The 18,206-nt window shown below is 36.2% G+C and overlaps 2 protein-coding genes across 2 annotated transcripts in view; one reads left to right on the top strand and one right to left on the bottom strand.

Moving 5' to 3' along the window:
- Nucleotides 1-18,206, bottom strand: part of eipr1 (EARP complex and GARP complex interacting protein 1) — a 90,061-nt gene that overhangs the window by 55,820 nt on the left and 16,035 nt on the right. The window contains exon 4 of the mRNA XM_028796914.2: nucleotides 12,135-12,291. Within this exon, the coding sequence (XP_028652747.1) occupies nucleotides 12,135-12,291 (157 nt within the window). The remainder of the gene's footprint in view (nucleotides 1-12,134; nucleotides 12,292-18,206) is intronic.
- Nucleotides 7,300-18,206, top strand: part of trappc12 (trafficking protein particle complex subunit 12) — a 147,108-nt gene continuing 136,201 nt past the window's right edge. The window contains exon 1 of the mRNA XM_051925527.1: nucleotides 7,300-7,308. Coding sequence (XP_051781487.1) covers nucleotides 7,301-7,308 — 8 coding nt within the window. The 5' untranslated portion in view covers nucleotide 7,300. The remainder of the gene's footprint in view (nucleotides 7,309-18,206) is intronic.

The following is an 18,206-nucleotide window of genomic DNA, read 5'->3' as shown; positions in this document are numbered from 1 at the left end:
CCCTCTCTCTCTCAGCAGCACGCGAGCCCCCTCCCCCTCTGTCTCTCAGAAGCACGCGAGCCCTCTCTCTCTCTGTAACATTGCAGCAGTTGTATAAACACTTTTTTTTTAAATGAGTTTTAAGCACAGGGGGAAAAAAAGGAACATTTGAACAAATCCGAACTTTATTTAAAAGCCAACCAAGATAGTAACATTGCAGGAGTTCACCATTTTTAATCAGGCGACTGACAGTAGTGGAGTCAGGCACAGAGAAGGTCAGCTGCTGAGAAAGCGTCTCGACTGTTGCAGGGCGGTGAAGCAGGTGAGACGCTAATGAAAAAGAGGCACAGGGCTTATTGGTTTTTAAAGACTGCTTCCTTCATTGTGTTTTAACCTCAGTTTTAAAGGATTGCGTGGCTCTCTCTGTCGCGCTGCCTGTGTGTGCCTCTGTCTCTCTCGCGCTGCCTGTGTGTGCCTCTGTCTCTCTCTGGCGCTGCCTCTGTGTGAACCAAGGTTCCACTGAGGTTGACTAATGAAAAGTCAACGTGGCTCAGAGCTGCATGTGGACTGTGGCATAGACAAACAGAAATGACGGCATGTTTTCCGAGGCGTCGCGTCCGAGTTGGTGGGTGTGGCTCTGCGAGTTGTCATCGTATCCAATGGTCTTTGAGTTGGTGGGCGTGGCTCCTTCCTGCGTGCGCCATGGGTGTCTTACTTGTCGGCGGCTTAGTGAATCCACGCCCCTTCCGGCGTGCTTTCCATGGGTGGCTACTTGTCTTCCGGCTTAGTGAATTATATATATATAGATGTTTGTACTTTCTGGTGTTCATTCAGATAGCACAAAGTGAGAGATGTAATCCATTTGCACATATATAATGTTCATTTTAAGACATCCTAGTGTTTTTTTTTTATAGGAAGGAATTTTTATCCGAAACACCTTCACCTATCAACTCAAACAGTCTATAGGGATGTTAAAAACCACATTTTTTAACTTGCACATAACACACACTAAGTCAAAGGCATACAATATATGAAATATAAGAATATAATAAATTTTTTTCTTAAGAATGATCACAAACATAATATGCACTTTGCCTCAGTCACGTGTTAAGATCTTAGTTCTGTGGTCTGAAAAAATGACTTTTCCTAAGTATTTATTATGTACAATAAATCATTCAGATTATTGTTTATTGTTTTGTTGGTGACGTTGAACGGCACCATTTTGCAATTTGCTTTAGGGCCACTAATCCTGGAGTGGCCCCAGAAGTGACTTTAGTCCACAATGCTTAAAAATTTTATTTTCTACTGTAAGAGCTTTTTTTAAAATAATATTAATAACATAGTGTAATTCAATATAAAGTAATAGTTAAAAATTAAAATGTTATTAGAATATTGTATAGGCTAGTCATAAACAAAAAAAATTAAAATTAGGGACGTTTCATTCTAAATATATTTATTATAAAATAACTACAAATAATTTACAAAATTTAATATTTATGACAGAAATTAAAATTACTTCTAAAATTATTCATCTTAAGCTAACCATAATCGAAAAAATGAAAGCATATTTTGTTGCTTGCAGACATTCTAAAGGACAACATTTCAATACCTTATTTACACAAATAATCTTAAGAAACCTATAACAAGGTATTGAAATATCAACCTATAAAATGAGTTATTTGAGACATGCATTTCTGTTTTCTCACAACAAAAACTTAAGACCATTAAACTGAGTGTTCCTTAAATGAAGCATGTCTTTGCAGAAATACAACAACTGCAGAAAAATACCACAAGGCATTTCAAAAACAAGTAAATGGTATGGCACCATCCTTGCAACAGTCTTTCACAAATAAATGCCACATTGAAGTGTCTGGAATTGTTGTTGTTACTGTCAGTCTAGATTTGGTTTTTTCAACCAGTGTGCCGTGGCATAGTGCTGTGCCTTGAGAGCTTCCCAGGTGTACTGTGGAAATAAAAGTGTAGCAGACCTGGGTCTAAACCCGAAAGGGACAAGTTCCCCAGGTGGTTGAGACCTGTCAGAGGAGGACATAACTGCCTGCACTAAACTGGCATAAAATCAACTCCGTGATCACTATGTTGCAGTCACAGCACTTTGGATGTGTCTCCTGGCTGCTAGAGTCCATCTGGCTTCATGTGTAGTTGCCAATCAGACTCACATGGACGGTGGATAGTGGGCATTCAATTTGCCTCTGAGGCAGAGAGGGGTGGGCAAATGGACAAAGCAAATGAAGGTGTACCCAAAGTGCTCACTAAGTGCTGTGTCTGCGAGGGCTTCTCTCGGATCTGCTTTTTTAATGGTTTCTCTGTTAGTCCTGTTCCTTTGAACAGTTGAGCAAATTTATGAGATATAATGTTTTTGTGGTTAAGAGAATAGTGGTGTGACTTGAGATAGTTTTGGTGTGCGCCACCACAAAAAAAGTTTGATAAAACACTGGACTAGACTATTAATGTGATTAGGGAAAAGCATATCTCACCATCCAAGTGTTTCTCTGGAAAACCAAATAAGAACAAAGACTTTATTAAGCATTGTCTTTTCATCTTTGATCAATATCTTTTCACATATATAACAGAAATGTCTAAAATCGCAATTATAATTTCTTTATTAGTTAATATGTCCTTATAACAGGTACCAGCCCTTTATGTAAATAACTATCCATGTTGTTGTAATTCATAGTTTTTTATAAAACAATTTCATGCCATATTTAATCATCCTGAATGAAAAGGTTTGCAAAAAATCATCTTTTGAGCTGTACACATAGAAACAAGTTTACTGGGGATTATATTATCATTTGTAAAACCTTGGCTGCAGATGTGGGATGGGATAAGTTAGTATTTGTTGTGAATAGATTGTCAGTAGAACTGAAAGATGAGCTGGGCATTCAAGGGGATTATGAAGTTATGTGAGTTATTAGTGTGGCTTTAAATATAGGGACTAGAGTTTTTGAAAGAAAGTGTAAAAATGGAGTCCAAAATGAATAAATATCAAATATACTTCCAAGTCTAAAGAAAGCAGTTAGTCTATGAATAAGTTTTAAAGAAAGGAAATACAGAGTTTTATAATGCTTATGTTTCTACTGTAGTGATTATGAAAATATGGTTGCTTCATGTCTTAAGCTTCAGGAAAATTAAAATGCTCATTTTATTCAGCACTTGCTTTAATGTTAGCCTGTGACCATTGAATCATTGGAAATTTCTGACTCCAGCATTACTGAAAATGTAAGATCTTCTGGTCTTTTGATTCAATTATATGTTACAACTGTACAACTAAAATGTAAGATGAAGATTCATTCAACAGAGATCCAACTGGGAGTGACTTGGGATAATTTGAGTGACTTCAGGGAATATATCCCCTTCCCTCATTGTTAGTTAAGATAGGGAGTTTGCATGTTGAAAAACTAACTTTTTTTGTTATCAATACCCCCGTTCCAAAAATAATTTTACATTTTCTTAGCTTTGGAAGACCAGAATTTTGTTTCCTGGTGTTCCTTACTGTTATACGGACTGTTAATAAAAAGGCATGAAAACCTCCTGTTCTAGTGATGGATTTGTTCCCAGGTAAATGCAATGACTGGCATTATTAATAAAAAGGCTCTCATTCCTCCACCTTACAGAGTCTATAATTGTGTATCTGAGGTATTGCTAGAAGCCTCATTATTAAAATGAAAACTTTATGTATTGTTAACACTTGAATTCAGAGTCATGGATGAATGCATCAATGAAAAATTTGGAAAATAGATCAGTTCATCTTCCTTGCTGCCCAGTTGGCTCAGGCTTGTTGTTTGTTTAGGGAAAAAGAATGTGTTTCAATGCCTGGATAATGGCAATTGATATTTGAATAAAATATAAGTTAAATTATAACTATCAACAATGAGTCTATTCTTTTAAAGCAATCTACCGACTCCAATATTTTTACTAAATTAGACTTGAGGAGTGCTTATAATCATTATTCAAATAAAACAGGAGATAAGTGGAAAACTGTGTTTAATAACACTCTATATTTAATACTTAAACTACACTTAGCATAAATCCCACTAAAGTAAAGGTGGCATTGTATTGGAAAAGTCCCTAAATTTTTTAAACAAGTGTAATAATTTGTGGAATCTGCAAATTGTTACTGATGTTTTATAAAAGAATTTACTTTTGGTAGTTGTTTACTCCTTAACAAATAAAATCCCTCACAAATGTCTCTGTACAAATGAAGCTCAGAAAGCTTCTGTATTTTGACAGATTTATTTACTATTTTTTTTACTTATCATCTTCGTATTTACTATTGCAAAAAACTTACATCTAAAGAATTATAAGGAGAAAGAGGAGAACTTTTAGCCATTAAATTGGCAGTAGAAGAGGGAGGGGGAAAGTACCCCTTTTGTGATATATATGAATCACAAGAACCTATTTAAAATCTGCTAAAAGACTTAATGCTCGCCAGGCCAGAGGGTCTCCTTTTCTTTTTTTTAACAGATTTAATTTTGCAATTTCCATTTTATTATGATTTTTGTTTTTTTTTGCATTTATTTCTTAATTTTTGTATTTATGTGTGTTTACTAGTATTATCTTCATATTGTTATATCATTTCATTAATTTGTTTATAATTTTGATAAATATTTTCAATATTGTAACTGCCTGCCACCATTTTGAAGATTGTTTTTGGTGCTGGAGGCCATTTTGCACATTTTCCCATGGATGTTTTTCTCATTGTTTGCAGTTGTTCAACATTGGGTTGTATTATATCAAAAACATTTTTCTTTCCGTTCTGTATGAAAACATATTAAAAAAAGTTTCATGGCCATCACAAATTACATAGGTTAAGTAACAAAAAATATATAATTTTCGGGTGTAGTATTCCTTTAAGACCATGGTGAGAGGTCACTTGAACATGCCCAGAACATTCTATAAGAGGGCCTGTTTAACTGATTAGCAGGCTGTGCATATGACCCACACCCAAGTAAGTCAATATGCTCCTACTCCTAAGCAAAAATGCATAAAACATTAAAAAGTCAGTAATCAAAGAGACTATTTTAAAAATTATCATTTAAAATTAAAAAAATGTACTTGCATAATGCATACATAAAAACTTTTCTAGGAGATTTATCCTCACATTATTTTATTTGTGTCTTTTTTATGAAAGGAGATCACAAATTTGTTCCTACTACGAGCATATTGAAGGAGGATGGCAATTGTTCAATCATAGTGTGGATGGGAGGAGAAATGTGGTAGAGGTTATTCTGAAGGAACAGTGTGTCAAGAGTGTTTTGAAGGTGAAAAGAGTGTCAGACACAGTGATGATTATGAAGCTGGAAACCGATGGTGTGATGCTGAATGTTGTTAGTGCATATGCCCCGCAAGTTGGGTGTGCAATGGATAAGAAAGAAGATTTCTGGGGTGAGTTGGATGAAGAGATGGACAGTGTACCCAAGGGACAGAGAGTAGTGATTGGAGCAGATTTTGGTGAAGGGAACAGAGGGGATTAGGAGGTGATGGGTAGGTAAGGAGAGGAATAAAGAAGGTCAGATGATAGTGGATTTTGTGAAAAGGATGGACATGGCTGTGGTGTATACATATTTTAAGAAAAGGGAGGAACATAGGGTGATGTGCAAGAGTGGAGGAAGATGCACACAGATAGATTATATCCTATGCAGGAGGATCAATCTAAAGGAGATTGAAGACTACAAAGTGGCAGCAGGGGAAAGTGTAATTAGGCAGCATAGAATGGAAGACTGCAAAGCTGAGTTCATTGAACAGGTAAGACAGACCCTGGGTGGCAGTGAAAAGTTACCTGACAGCTGGGCAACTACAGCAAAAGTAGTAAGGGTGACAGCAAGAAGGGTGCTTGGCGTGACATTTGAACAAAGGAAGGAGGAAAAGGAAACCTGGTGGTGGAATGGGGAAATGCAGGAGAGTATACAAAGGAAGAGGCTGGCAAAGAAGAAGTGGGATATTCAGAGAGATGCAGAAAGTAGACAAGTGTACAAGGAGATAAGCGTATGGCGAAGAGAGAGGTGGCGAAGGCTAAAGAAAAGGTGTATAATGAGTTGAATGAGAGGTTGGACACTGAGGAGGGATAAAAGACCTGTACTGATTGGCTAGACAAAGCGACCAGGCTAGGAAAGATGTGCAGCAGGTTAGGGTGATAAAGGATAAAGACGGAAACATAGTCATAAGCGTGGAGAGTGTGTTGAACAGATGGAAAGAGTACTTTGAGAGGCTGATGAATGAACAGAATGAGAGAGAGAAGGTTGGCTGATGAGACAATAGTGAATCAGGAAGTGCAACAGATTAGCAAGGAGGAAGTAAGGACATGTATGAAGAGGATGAAGAATGGAAAGGCCATTGGTTCAGATGACATACCTGTGGAAGCATGGAGGTGTTTAGGGGCGATGGCAATTGAGTTTTTATTCAGTTTGTTTGGAATCTTGGAAAGTGAGAGGCAGAGTTAAAGATGCTAGGATTTGCACTGTGTGAGATGCGGATGGACAGGATTAGGAACGAGTACATTACAGGGTCAGCTCAGGTTGGACTGTATGGAGACAAAGTCAGAGAGGTGAAATTGCATTGGTTTGGATGAGTGCAGAGGAGAGATGCTGGGTATATTGGGAGAAGGATGCTAAGGATAGAGCTGCCAGGCAAGAGGAAAAGAAGAAGGCCTAAGAGAAGGTTTATGAATGTGGTGAGAGAGGAGCAGCTGAAAGAAGAAGAAGAAGGAACATAAAATAATTGCTTCATTGGAAGTATTTTAAAAATACAGAAATTTAGCAATAAATATAACAAAGAATGGGAGAAATTAGTCTAAAATATGTTTGTGATTTGAAATATGGAAAATGATACCACAAGAATGAACTAAAGTTTCAGGGTGTTTGCCACAGGTAACTTGTATACTGGATCTTGTATAACTATTACTTCTCTTACTAACAAAAAAAATTCTCAAAAATAATTGAAAGGAAATGAATACTTGTATATTACAAGCAACTTTGCCCAGGGGCCTCACTGCTTGAGAAATGAAAGGTACGCGATTACAGTAAAGTTTGTAAAATTACAAGGTACATGTCATAATTATATAAAGTGTATTATTTTTAGTTATACCACATCTCACTTATACAAATTATATGTATGATTTATGCCATAGAATGAATTAAATATAGAATGCTGAATAAAAAAAATCTATTGAAAGTTTTACAAGAATTTAGTGCACAGGAACAGTATGCAAATACAAGCTTTCAAATACACAACATTTTGATACCATAGTTTAACATTTTAAAAACTGCTTAATCTAGTTTAGGCAGCATTAGAGGCAAGGCAGGAAATGGACAAGTAAAGGACACTAGTCCAATGAAGGGCCTAGATACATGCCCATCCAAAAATATACTCCCATATACAGTGCCAACTGAGAGTCACGCCACAGAGCACCTGGGTGAAAAACTTACACAGACACAGAGAGAATGTGCATATTTCACATGGGAAATAACTGGACATGGGGTTCAAACTCAGGATTCTGGATCTCTGAGGAGGCAGTCGTACCTACTGTACCACCTTGCCACCAATAATTGTTTTATTTTTTCTTTTAAAAAATCATATATTAATTAAGAACGAGCTGTGACTTGTCAAAGATTCACCAGGAGCTCAGACTGGGGTCAGTGGATGAGATGGTTCTGACCTGATAACAAGTTTCCTTGTCTCGCTCTCTACTCTATAATGCACCTTTCTATCTCCATCACATGTGTACATTCTTTGTCATATTGTGTTAATGTGTGCTAAATTTCTGACAGCTTACTAGGTTTATGTATAGTTTAACAAACTGTAGAGAACAGTCTTATACTCTGCTCAGAGTATCTGGCAATAGACAGAAAAGCCAATGAGTCAGTCCTGTTAGTGCAGATACCATATTTTTGGTTGTTAGTTACCACGCAGAATTATGCCTTCGTCTTTCTTTTTATGCACTGCTTTCCTCTGATCCTGTCCATTCGGTTACAATAAGTGAGAAAACATATTAGGAAGCATTCACAGGAGAGTTGCCGAGTAAAAGACAAGAACATTCTTTTGTGCAAGCTTAAGCACTTATTACCTTATTACTATTTAAAAGTTTTTAATAAATGTTTGAAGTATATAACTGTTTATGGATTTTTCTGTTTGTCTCTATATTGCTATTTTTTTCTTTGAATATTTATATTTTACAAGTTTTTATACCCTCTCTGTCTTCCAAGTTTGCCATTGCTTCTCTGTTTTTTTTCAAACTGATTTTTGGATTCTCACCATTGTGGGAATAACAGATTCCCAGATTTCAAGGGACTACCAGCTGGTTGAATTGATTGCTAAAGCATGAAGATGAATGTTAATAGTTATTTTTTAAAGAGAGCAGAACAAAAGGAAATAATAAAACAAATAAAAAGCAATACCAAATCAAAGAGGTCATCATTTTTAAGCCTGGTTCCTTGACATAAAGGACTGCAGCTGCACAATATACCAATGAACAGAGTAGAGAAAAGCAAAGAAAACAGCTGTAAGATCCTACTGAACAGTGCTACAGGAAGCATAAAATATAGCTAAATAAACATAACAGAAAAACTAAATTACAATGCTAATGGATACAAAATTAATAAAACTGTCCAGTCTGTACATTACTATTATTATTATTATTATTGTTCAGAATTCAATTAGTCAGAAACCAATTTAGTTAGGTATACTGTATAGCAGATTACATAGGGGGAAAACTGACATCCAGAGGAAGAAACAGGAATAGCACAATTTGTGTATAAAATCTACTGAGGCGTCTGTACTTTAGTTCCATTCATACATATTTATACTGCCTAAGCAAATTGAAATAATTTTTTTTTATTCTCTTTAAACATGCTTTAGATTTTAAGAATATGGCTTGCACAAAATTGGCAGAACAATATACAGTACTGTGCAAAAGTTTTAGGCAGGTGTGAAAAAATGCTGTAAACAAAGAATGCTTTCAAAAATGGAAGTGTTAATCATTTATTTTCATCAATCAACAAAATGCAGTGAATGAACAAAAGAGAAATCTAAATCAAATCAATATTTGGTGTGACCACCCTTTGCCTTCAAAACAGCATCAATTCTTCTAGGTACACTTGCTCACAGTTTTTGAAGGAACTCGGCTGGTAGGTTGTTCCAAACATCTTGGAGAACTAACCACAGACCTTCTGTGGATGTAGGCCTCCTCACATCCTTCTGTCTTTTCATGTAATCCCAGACACACTCGTTGATGTTGAGATCAGGGCTCTGTGGGGGCCATACCATCACTTCCAGGACTTCTTGTTCTTCTTTACGCTGATGATAGTTCTTAATGACTTTGGCTATATGTTTGAGGTCGTTGTCCTGCTGCAGAATAAATTTGGGGCCAATCATACGCCTCCCTGATGGTATTGCATGATGGATAAGTATCTGCCTGTATTTCTCAGCATTGAGAACACCATTAATCCTGACCAAATCTCCAACTCCATATGCAGAAATGCAGCCCCAAACATTCAAGGAACCTCCACCATGCTTCACTGTTGCCTGCAGACACTCATTATTGTACCGCTCTCCAGCCCTTCGACGAACAAACTGCCTTCTGCTACAGCCAAATATTTCAAATTTTGACTCCTCAGTCCAGAGCACCTGCTGCCATTTTTCTACACCCCAGTTCCTATGTTTTCGTGCATACTTGAGTCGCTTGGACTTGTTTCCACGTCGGAGGTATGGCTTTTTGGCTGCAACTCTTCCATGAAGACCACTTCTGACCAGACTTTTCCGGACAGTAGATGGGTGTACCTGGGTCCCACTGGTTTCTGCCAGTTCTGAGCTGATGGCACTGCTGGACATCTTCCAATTTTGAAGGGTAATCAACTTGATGTGTCTTTCATCTGCTGCACTAAGTTTCCTTGGCCGACCACTGCGTCTACGATCCTCAACGTTGCCCGTTTCTTTGTGCTTCTTCAAAAGAGCTTGAATAGCACATCTTGAAACCCCAGTCTGCTTTGAAATCTTTGTCTGGGAGAGACCTTGCTGATGCAGTATAACTACCTTGTGTCTTGTTGCTGTGCTCAATCTTGCCATGACATGAAACTGTCGTCCACAACCTCACCTTGGTAGCAGAGTTTGGCTGTTCCTCACCCAGTTTTAAGCCTCATACACAGCTGTTTCTGTTTCAGTTAATGACTATGTGTGAACCTACGTGTGACATTGACGATCATTAGCACCTGTTTGGTATAATGGGTTGATCATACACCAGACTATAATCCTACAAAATCCCTGACTTTGTGCAAGTGTACCTGTAAGAATTGATGCTGGTTTGAAGGCAAAATGTAGTAACACCAAATATTGATTTGATTTAGATTTTTCTTTTTTTCGCTCATTTTGCATTTTGTAAATTGATAACAATAAACAATCATTATTTATATTTCTGAAAGCATTCTTTGTTTACAGCATTTTTTCACACCTGCCTAAAACTTTTGCACAGTACTATATATCTCATACAGATAGCCACAGAGTATTAGAGGGATTACCCATAATATTATTTACCAGTTCATTAGCATTCAGTTTTTAAATTTGCTTCCTCTTTCCAAAATCTTTCTCTTTGACTTGAGCAAGGAAACTGGTTATTACCAGGAATCCATTGACTACCAATACTATACTGACCAAAGATGCCATCCTCAAAACTTCTGAAGAATGCTTCAGTTAAATCAGTTACAGTATATTGTTTATTTACTAAATGCATGCATGCCCTATTAGGACTGGAACCAATAGAAAATGTGCTACATAATAAAGACATTGATGTAAGTGATGTGGTACATGCAATTAGCAATGTCTAGAGGATTTAAATTTTAACTAGGTAGTAAATAATTCACATAACATAGCACTTAATCCAATCCAGAGTCATGGAGGGCTGGAGCATATCCTGGAAATATCAAGCACAAAATGGAAAGCAACCTTGCACTAGGCTCCTGTCATCACATTTAAACTTGGGCATTTTAGATTCATCAATTAATCTAAAAGATTTATCAGTTAATCTAACACATATATCTTCAGGGATATGACAGAAAAAAATCACGTAGAGAGAACATGAGAACACCCCACAGACAATGAACAGGAGGTGATTTTAATCCAGGACACTGGATCCAGGGGGCAACAGCACTAAGCCATCACACAGTCTTAACATAAATAATGGTAAACAATATTTTTTCAGGATGGTGTCAATATTTTTAGATACAGTTATCTGATCATAACACTGGTTAGTAATTACCTGGACTTTTATATATAAATGAAAACCATACAGAAAAAATGTAACACACTATATAGTTAAGGAACCACCACATTTTGAAAACAAATGTGTTATGAACTTCAATTCTACTGAGCTGTGTGTTAGGGCTACACAGGCTGTAGGACCTCACAACTGTCATTATCTTACATACACCTACAGCCTACATTTTTGTCTGTAGTAAATACTATATCTGCAGCTCTTTGGTTAAATATGCACATCACAAAAAATAAAAACCATCACAAATCAAGCTGAAAGCTTTAACCTCTTTGTCTTTGGGTTTTGCTCCTGCTGCACGACCGCACAATTTATCACGATGCCACTTGTCATATAATATCTTACCTCACTGCACTTCTTTGCTTCATCAATCCAGATTTGTTCTGTTTCAGACAATATCATTCAGAATCTAAATTCATATTACAGGCGCCAGCACATTAGAATTAAATAATGGGCATCATTACCATCTGTAGATAATTTTGTTTATCAAAAGTATATTTTATTAGACAACTAATAGTTTTGTTTCTTTTTTTTTTTTAACACAACTTAAGAATGACTACTTATGGGGTGAGCATTTCTATGTACATTGAGGGGTCTCTGTAATTAATTTTGCAAAACTAAATTGCTGTAACTCACAGTGATTTAATTGTTGTTTCTATAATGTAACTATTAAAATTTGAATACTATTCACTGTCTGCAATTCACAGACCTCACATGAGCATAGCACTGCCTTATCTAGGTCAGTCAATCGCATTTCTTCACATACATCCACACACACATACACACACACAAAAATCAGAAAACACAAGTGAATAAAACATTCAACCCTGGCATACGCCACTGTAGGTAAAAAGGATTAAATCAATAATTGGGATCCTACCAAGCCATATTGCCGTGGGCTGTGTTGTCAAGGTGACAGAGCAGCTCTAGGGTCTGAGGGTTGCTTGATGAATCATCAGGGGATTCATGGCTGCCTGATTCCAATTCTTTCGGCATCCTCCACACAGCTGCACATGTTACCACTTTGCTGTCTGAAGCTAAGAAAAAAGAGACTAGTGTTAGCAGATAATCTCCAGCAATACAGATATACCAGCCTAAGTTACTGATTATTGAAGAAAAAGGTCAATTAATAAATCAACTGAAGGTGCCTGATTAACCACTGGATTTATCAAATAGTCTGAATCATTTCTCTTTCATATCCATTTATATTGGGTTGGAATGGACAGAAAGGACATGAAACTGGCCCTGGACATAAGAAAGGCAACACGGAAACACAGGAACCCACATTATTAGTAGAAGAAATTTTATGTAAGCTCATATGGGTTGACAGGGGCTGTCAGGGGTAGGCAAACATAGAATGCATTCTAGATGAGAATTCTTAAGGGATATCATTATAAGAGAAAAGCCACTGTGAAGTGCAAGAACAATGTCAGTGGTCCCCATCAGCCACTAGAGGGCAGCGGGGAAACACAAACGGGATCCTGCTGACAAAAACAATGCTTGCAGCCTTTAAACAACTACTGGCACTTTATTTTAAAGGAATTGATGACTTCAGGGAATAGATATTTTATGTTTTATGGCTAGCTAAAGGACACTGTAAACTAGTGAATTTGGGATTTTATAGGTCATCACTGTATCTGAAATTGTTTTTGGGTGCCAGTAATAATCTCAGAGAGGGGTTTAAATTGGTGGCACATTGTCAGTGATTCAGTCTGCGGTCAGATTGTTTGTTGGAACAAAGATTTATCTAGCAAGGTAGAATACCTCAAAAGGAGATTCTTGGAGAGAAAGCAAAAGATTATGGAAAGACATTATGGGTGGTACTTTGGATATGAGGTGGACACATCTATTGTTCTCATGTGTAATAATAAATATTTTCTCAAACACATTTAGCCCAAGCAAAGGTTGCTGTGGGACAAAGTCTATTATAGTAGCAATGTACGCAAGGAGGAAAACAACCATAGACAGGGTACTGGTCTAGGGAATGGCCTGCTCATGTCCACAAACAATGTCAATTTACACTTGAGTCAACTTAAAGTTGCCAATGAACTTAAACAGCACATCTTTTAGAGGACAACTGTGCAGACATAAGGAGACCTCCACACCTCCATATGTGAAAATCCTAACCCCCTATTCTTATACATAAAACTACATTTTTGTAAAGCAGACCCAGTTGGGATGAAGGATTTTACTTTCTTGTTTGTTTTATTTGCTTTTTGGGATTTTCCTATTGTTGGTCTCTCACTTGTTGTTTAACAAATAAATCTGTTTAATTTTTTGTCAATCTGAATTCACTTTAGGTATGAATGACAAACAGAAAAAGTTCCTACAATATACTGTTTGCAAGTGCTATTCAGTTAATCCAATCTTTAAATAACCCAATAAAATTCATATACACCAAGAAATGACTCTTACTGATACCATCACCTTGAATAATTTAAACACCTCTTAGTACACCTAATTTCAGTTTATAAGACAAGATTGAAGCATGAGAGCTGGTAAGAAAATAGTTTCTGTGCTAAACTAAAGTGGTTAAGTACAAACTGCAGTATTCTGAATCTGTAATCTGGAACATGTTTAGAGATTCCTCATCAGATCTGGATGATTATGCAACCAAAACAAAACTGGATAACTGTATACCTTTAAAAACAATCTGCTTATTTCATAATAAAAAAACATGGATAGACTTTGATATCTGTAATTTACTTAAGGCTTGCATTAATCTGTTGAAGGCTGGTATTATGGAAACTTACAAGTAATGTAGGTAAAAACTAGAGAAATCAGCTTCTATGAGTCATTAATGGGGTAAAACAGAAACTGAATATAGTAGCAGTTGTGGTGCATGTAAACTATGCCAAGGTCTTCAGATGCTTATATATTAGAAACTAAGGCCCAATCAAATTTTGCCCACATTTTCATGCCCTACTTAACTTAACGATTTATTTGTCCACCTTGATCATAACAACAATGTTTTTCTTGTTATTCATTATTCTCTGTTTCTGGGGACGAGGTAAGAAGCATTTTTAAATAAGATTAATGTTTTAGGGCATGTTTTAAACATTTCTACTGACCAACGAAATGGCATTTTGATGGATATTTTTAATGCTTTCCTGAGAGGATCTATCATTTCCGCTTTTTCCAAATAACAACACTTACATCGTTATCAATGAAAAAGGTTACTGGACAGTTTTAATGATTATACTGTAGTACAAACAGACATAACCCACTTTCCTTTTCTTTGGTACACAAATACTTTGCTTAAGAGGCAGCTGTCAGACCCTCTTTCATTGACATCTAACTTCCGCCAAAGTGTAAGTTTTTTTCACAGGGCCCCTCTTTGGAATGCAACTTCTGGGTCTCTTCTGATAAAAGCAATCAATCACAGACAAATGACATTCAAAGATGTCTCCATGATGCATCATTTAACACTTGGTTAGTTAACAAAGAGCTATGTTGTTGCTGCATGAGTCCAAATCTTGCTAAAGCAAAGTAAGGTGCACAAGCAAGAGGGACCATTTATCTTGTCGACTGATCATGGACTGCCCACCAGACACAAGTTTTATGCTAGCAAATGAGGACCACAGTGTGTGAAACCTCAAAAACAAACTACAGTATAACATGCAAATACAAGATGTGACTAAAGCAAAGAAGTAGAAGAGCATCAGAACAAAGCAATAAAAAGCACACATCCTTTAACTTATGCCAAAAAAAGTTGACACTGAAGGAATCTGGATAAAGCATCATCAACACCTGGAGTCAACAAGAACCAAACCATAAGTACACCTTCTTTGATTCAGAGAACTATTGACTCTAACTTACTATTTAGGATAAAGCTAGCTAATGTATTCTGGTAAATGGTATTGCTCTAACTGAAAGTAATAGCCTGTGCAAAGAATATGTCTTTAGCTGTTATAAGTTTCTCACCTTAAATTCAACAGGAAAATTAAGAGCAGGATCTCACACAAACACACAGACAGAGGAGTTCAAACAATATGTGAACAAATCATCTTCCCCCATCAAACTGCAGATGCTAGAAAACGTTATAACTAGCTAGGAACTTACCCATCCAACTAACTTAAAGATCAGAACTGTGACATTTTAAAGCCACTCCAGAATTAATGATGTTTTCTGGTTGATTCTTTAGATAAGAATTTAGGAAACAGACTTCACAAGTTGTGTCCTTTTCCTTCTATTTCAGAGACAAAGATCAAATTATGCTAGAGTAGATTTATTAGAACAGTAGCAAAAACTTGATGAAAGTTAAAAAATGTTTGCCATCTAGTTTCTCGAAAACACCTAATTTCTCCTAAAGACAAATTTACAAAATTATGTTATCTTCTGTTCTGTTTGTCTTTCATCTGTATATAGTCTTATATGCATTATCCATCTTCTGATGTCCTTATATTATAAATAAATTGTATTATTTGGTTTATTGCAGCAAGTCTAATTTGTTTTATAAGTTGAAAAATAGTTTATCGACTATCATCCAAACCCTAAACAGAAACATTGAAAGTTGATTTATGGAAACTTTCTCCAAGTAAACGATCTCTTCATAGGTCTGGCATCTCACCTATAGGGTCAAGCAAAAATCATACATACAAACTGTTAAAACAAAGTACAAAATTTGGGAAAAAAAAACCAAAAAAACAAAAGCACTAGAATACTATTCCATAAAATACAAAAGTGATATATTTTATTAGATGGGCATTCCTAGTTTTGTGTAATTTTTCTTTATTTTTATTGTCCTTCTAATTTCCTTAACCATAACTCAGTGAAAATAGGAGAGCAGTAATGTGGTAGAATAATAAAATACACATTAGCAACCATTAATCATTACCATTAATCGTTAGCTACTGTTGGAAGGCTAGATGTTTCACTACTCATTGGTACGTGCTGTTGCAATTATTTCCCACACTTAACATAATGCCAAATAGAAGAAAATAAGTGACATGTTTCTTTGCTGTCACGTGGGCTGCACTTGGCAAAGAAAAGACAAATTCTTGAAGCTAGTTTTTCAAAAAACTGAAAAAGCGAAAGGAGTTCATGAACTGAAAAAACAATGTCTTCTCTGTAATTCTTTTCATATTCAAACAGTGCACTAAGCCTCACTGTTGCACTAGAATAAGTATTTAGAAAATTGTTGCTAGTTAGTTATTTACACTTTAATATAACTTTTCAGTGTAGTGTATCCCCACATAACTAGGAATATGAGATATTCTTTGGCATTTCAGTTATCTTCCAATCACTTAAAGTGGTTCATTATGGAAGGTATTGGGGAAATGTGTTCCCCAATTTTTGGGACTTCTGTGTGAGCCTGAAGCACTTCCATTGGGCAATTGTCCTGACACTGGAAATATTCCCGGGTCCATAATACAATAGGGCTGTCTCATGTGACAGCAAGAACATATCTGCACTATAAGTATTCTAGGTCTGTGCAAAGTTTACTAAATATGAAATGTTTGTCAGATTCACTTCAGCATCCCATCACATGAATGGAACTACTCCATGTGGTAAACAGGATACTGGATAAATTAATACAGGCCCATTTCGGATCTTCACATTTGTAACCAATGTAACACTGTAGTTCATCACAGGAGATGTCTTATATTTCCAAATCTTCAAAAAAATGGAGAAAAAAAAATCTGTCAAAGATAAAATTCTGTTTGATTTGCATATAACATGACAGCACCATCACTCTTTTATGCCATGGTACATTTTCTGCTGAACAACCCTAGCAAATGACTTGCTGGTTTGGGTTTCCTGTCTTTACATGTTTAATTAGAAATGTCATTAATAAATGCACTCCTACTTAAAAGTGTATCATCACTCCATTCTCCAGTTATATAATGAAAATTTACTCTAACAATGCATGTCATGACATTTCTATGCTAAAGGAATGTTGTACATGCTCAAAAGGCAATGACAGCCCAGGTGATAACCTATTTATTTGGAATCAGTACCAGCAGTCAATATATTCTAAACATATAAACTAGCTTTACATTTAATCTTTATAGTATTGCTCTTTAAGATTTTAACTTTTTGTCAGGAAATAATATTTTTTCATTTAGTAAATAAACAGACTAGCATTCCTTGATTCATTTACTCACTTTTCCCAGTCTGCTTATCTGAATTCAAGAACACAGATTACCAGAAAACTAACCCTGTGTATGGGTAAACCTGATATCATCAGGTTCATGTTGTTCCTGGAACAAAATCAAAGTTGTAATTCCAGAAATGTCATTCACCTTCAACTAAAAACATCTGTTTTCACCAGAATAGTCAGTTCTTTAAATGGGATAGTATAACAGTAACCTATTTCATGCAAAAAAATAAGGTCACCAAAGACTGCATTTTCCTGACAGTATCTAAAGATAGCCAAATAAACTGCAAACTCTAAACTGCCCTGATGATATTGAGTCAGTGTCGTTTTGAGTATTGCCTAGGACAGGGGTCGGCAACCCGCGGCTCTGGAGCCACATGCGGCTCTTCAGCCTCCTTGTAGTGGCTCCCTTTGGCCTTGACAAAAAAAAAACCATGAAAATGAATAATGGCAATTTCTTAATTTAAGTTGTATTTATATATATGTTTATTTACAACTACTACTGTTATACATTTTAACATCTAATTTAGAGAGTTTAATTCTGCGTGGACAGCAGCATTTGCCTTCACCGCCAACGACGCTGGCTTACCGGTGTGCTTAATATGTGGCGATAAATTATCGAACAACAAAAAATGTAACGTTGAAATACATTTTCGAAACAAGCACTCAGCATTCAAAATACCCAAGTGAAGATAAGCGAAAGAGAGCAATTTCGGAACTGCAACGGAAAGCTGAACAGAGCAAACATACTTTCAAAAAGTGGATCACTTCTACACAGTCAACTACAGCTGCTGGTTTTGTGGCAGCTCAAGAGATCGTAAGGAGGGGTAAACCGTTCACAGACGGAGAATA

The sequence above is a fragment of the Erpetoichthys calabaricus genome, chromosome 3 (genome assembly GCF_900747795.2).
Source record: "Erpetoichthys calabaricus chromosome 3, fErpCal1.3, whole genome shotgun sequence".
Taxonomy (NCBI): domain Eukaryota; kingdom Metazoa; phylum Chordata; class Cladistia; order Polypteriformes; family Polypteridae; genus Erpetoichthys; species Erpetoichthys calabaricus.
The sequence above is the reverse complement of the archived record's forward strand: the minus strand, read 5'-3'. Positions and strand labels throughout refer to the sequence as shown.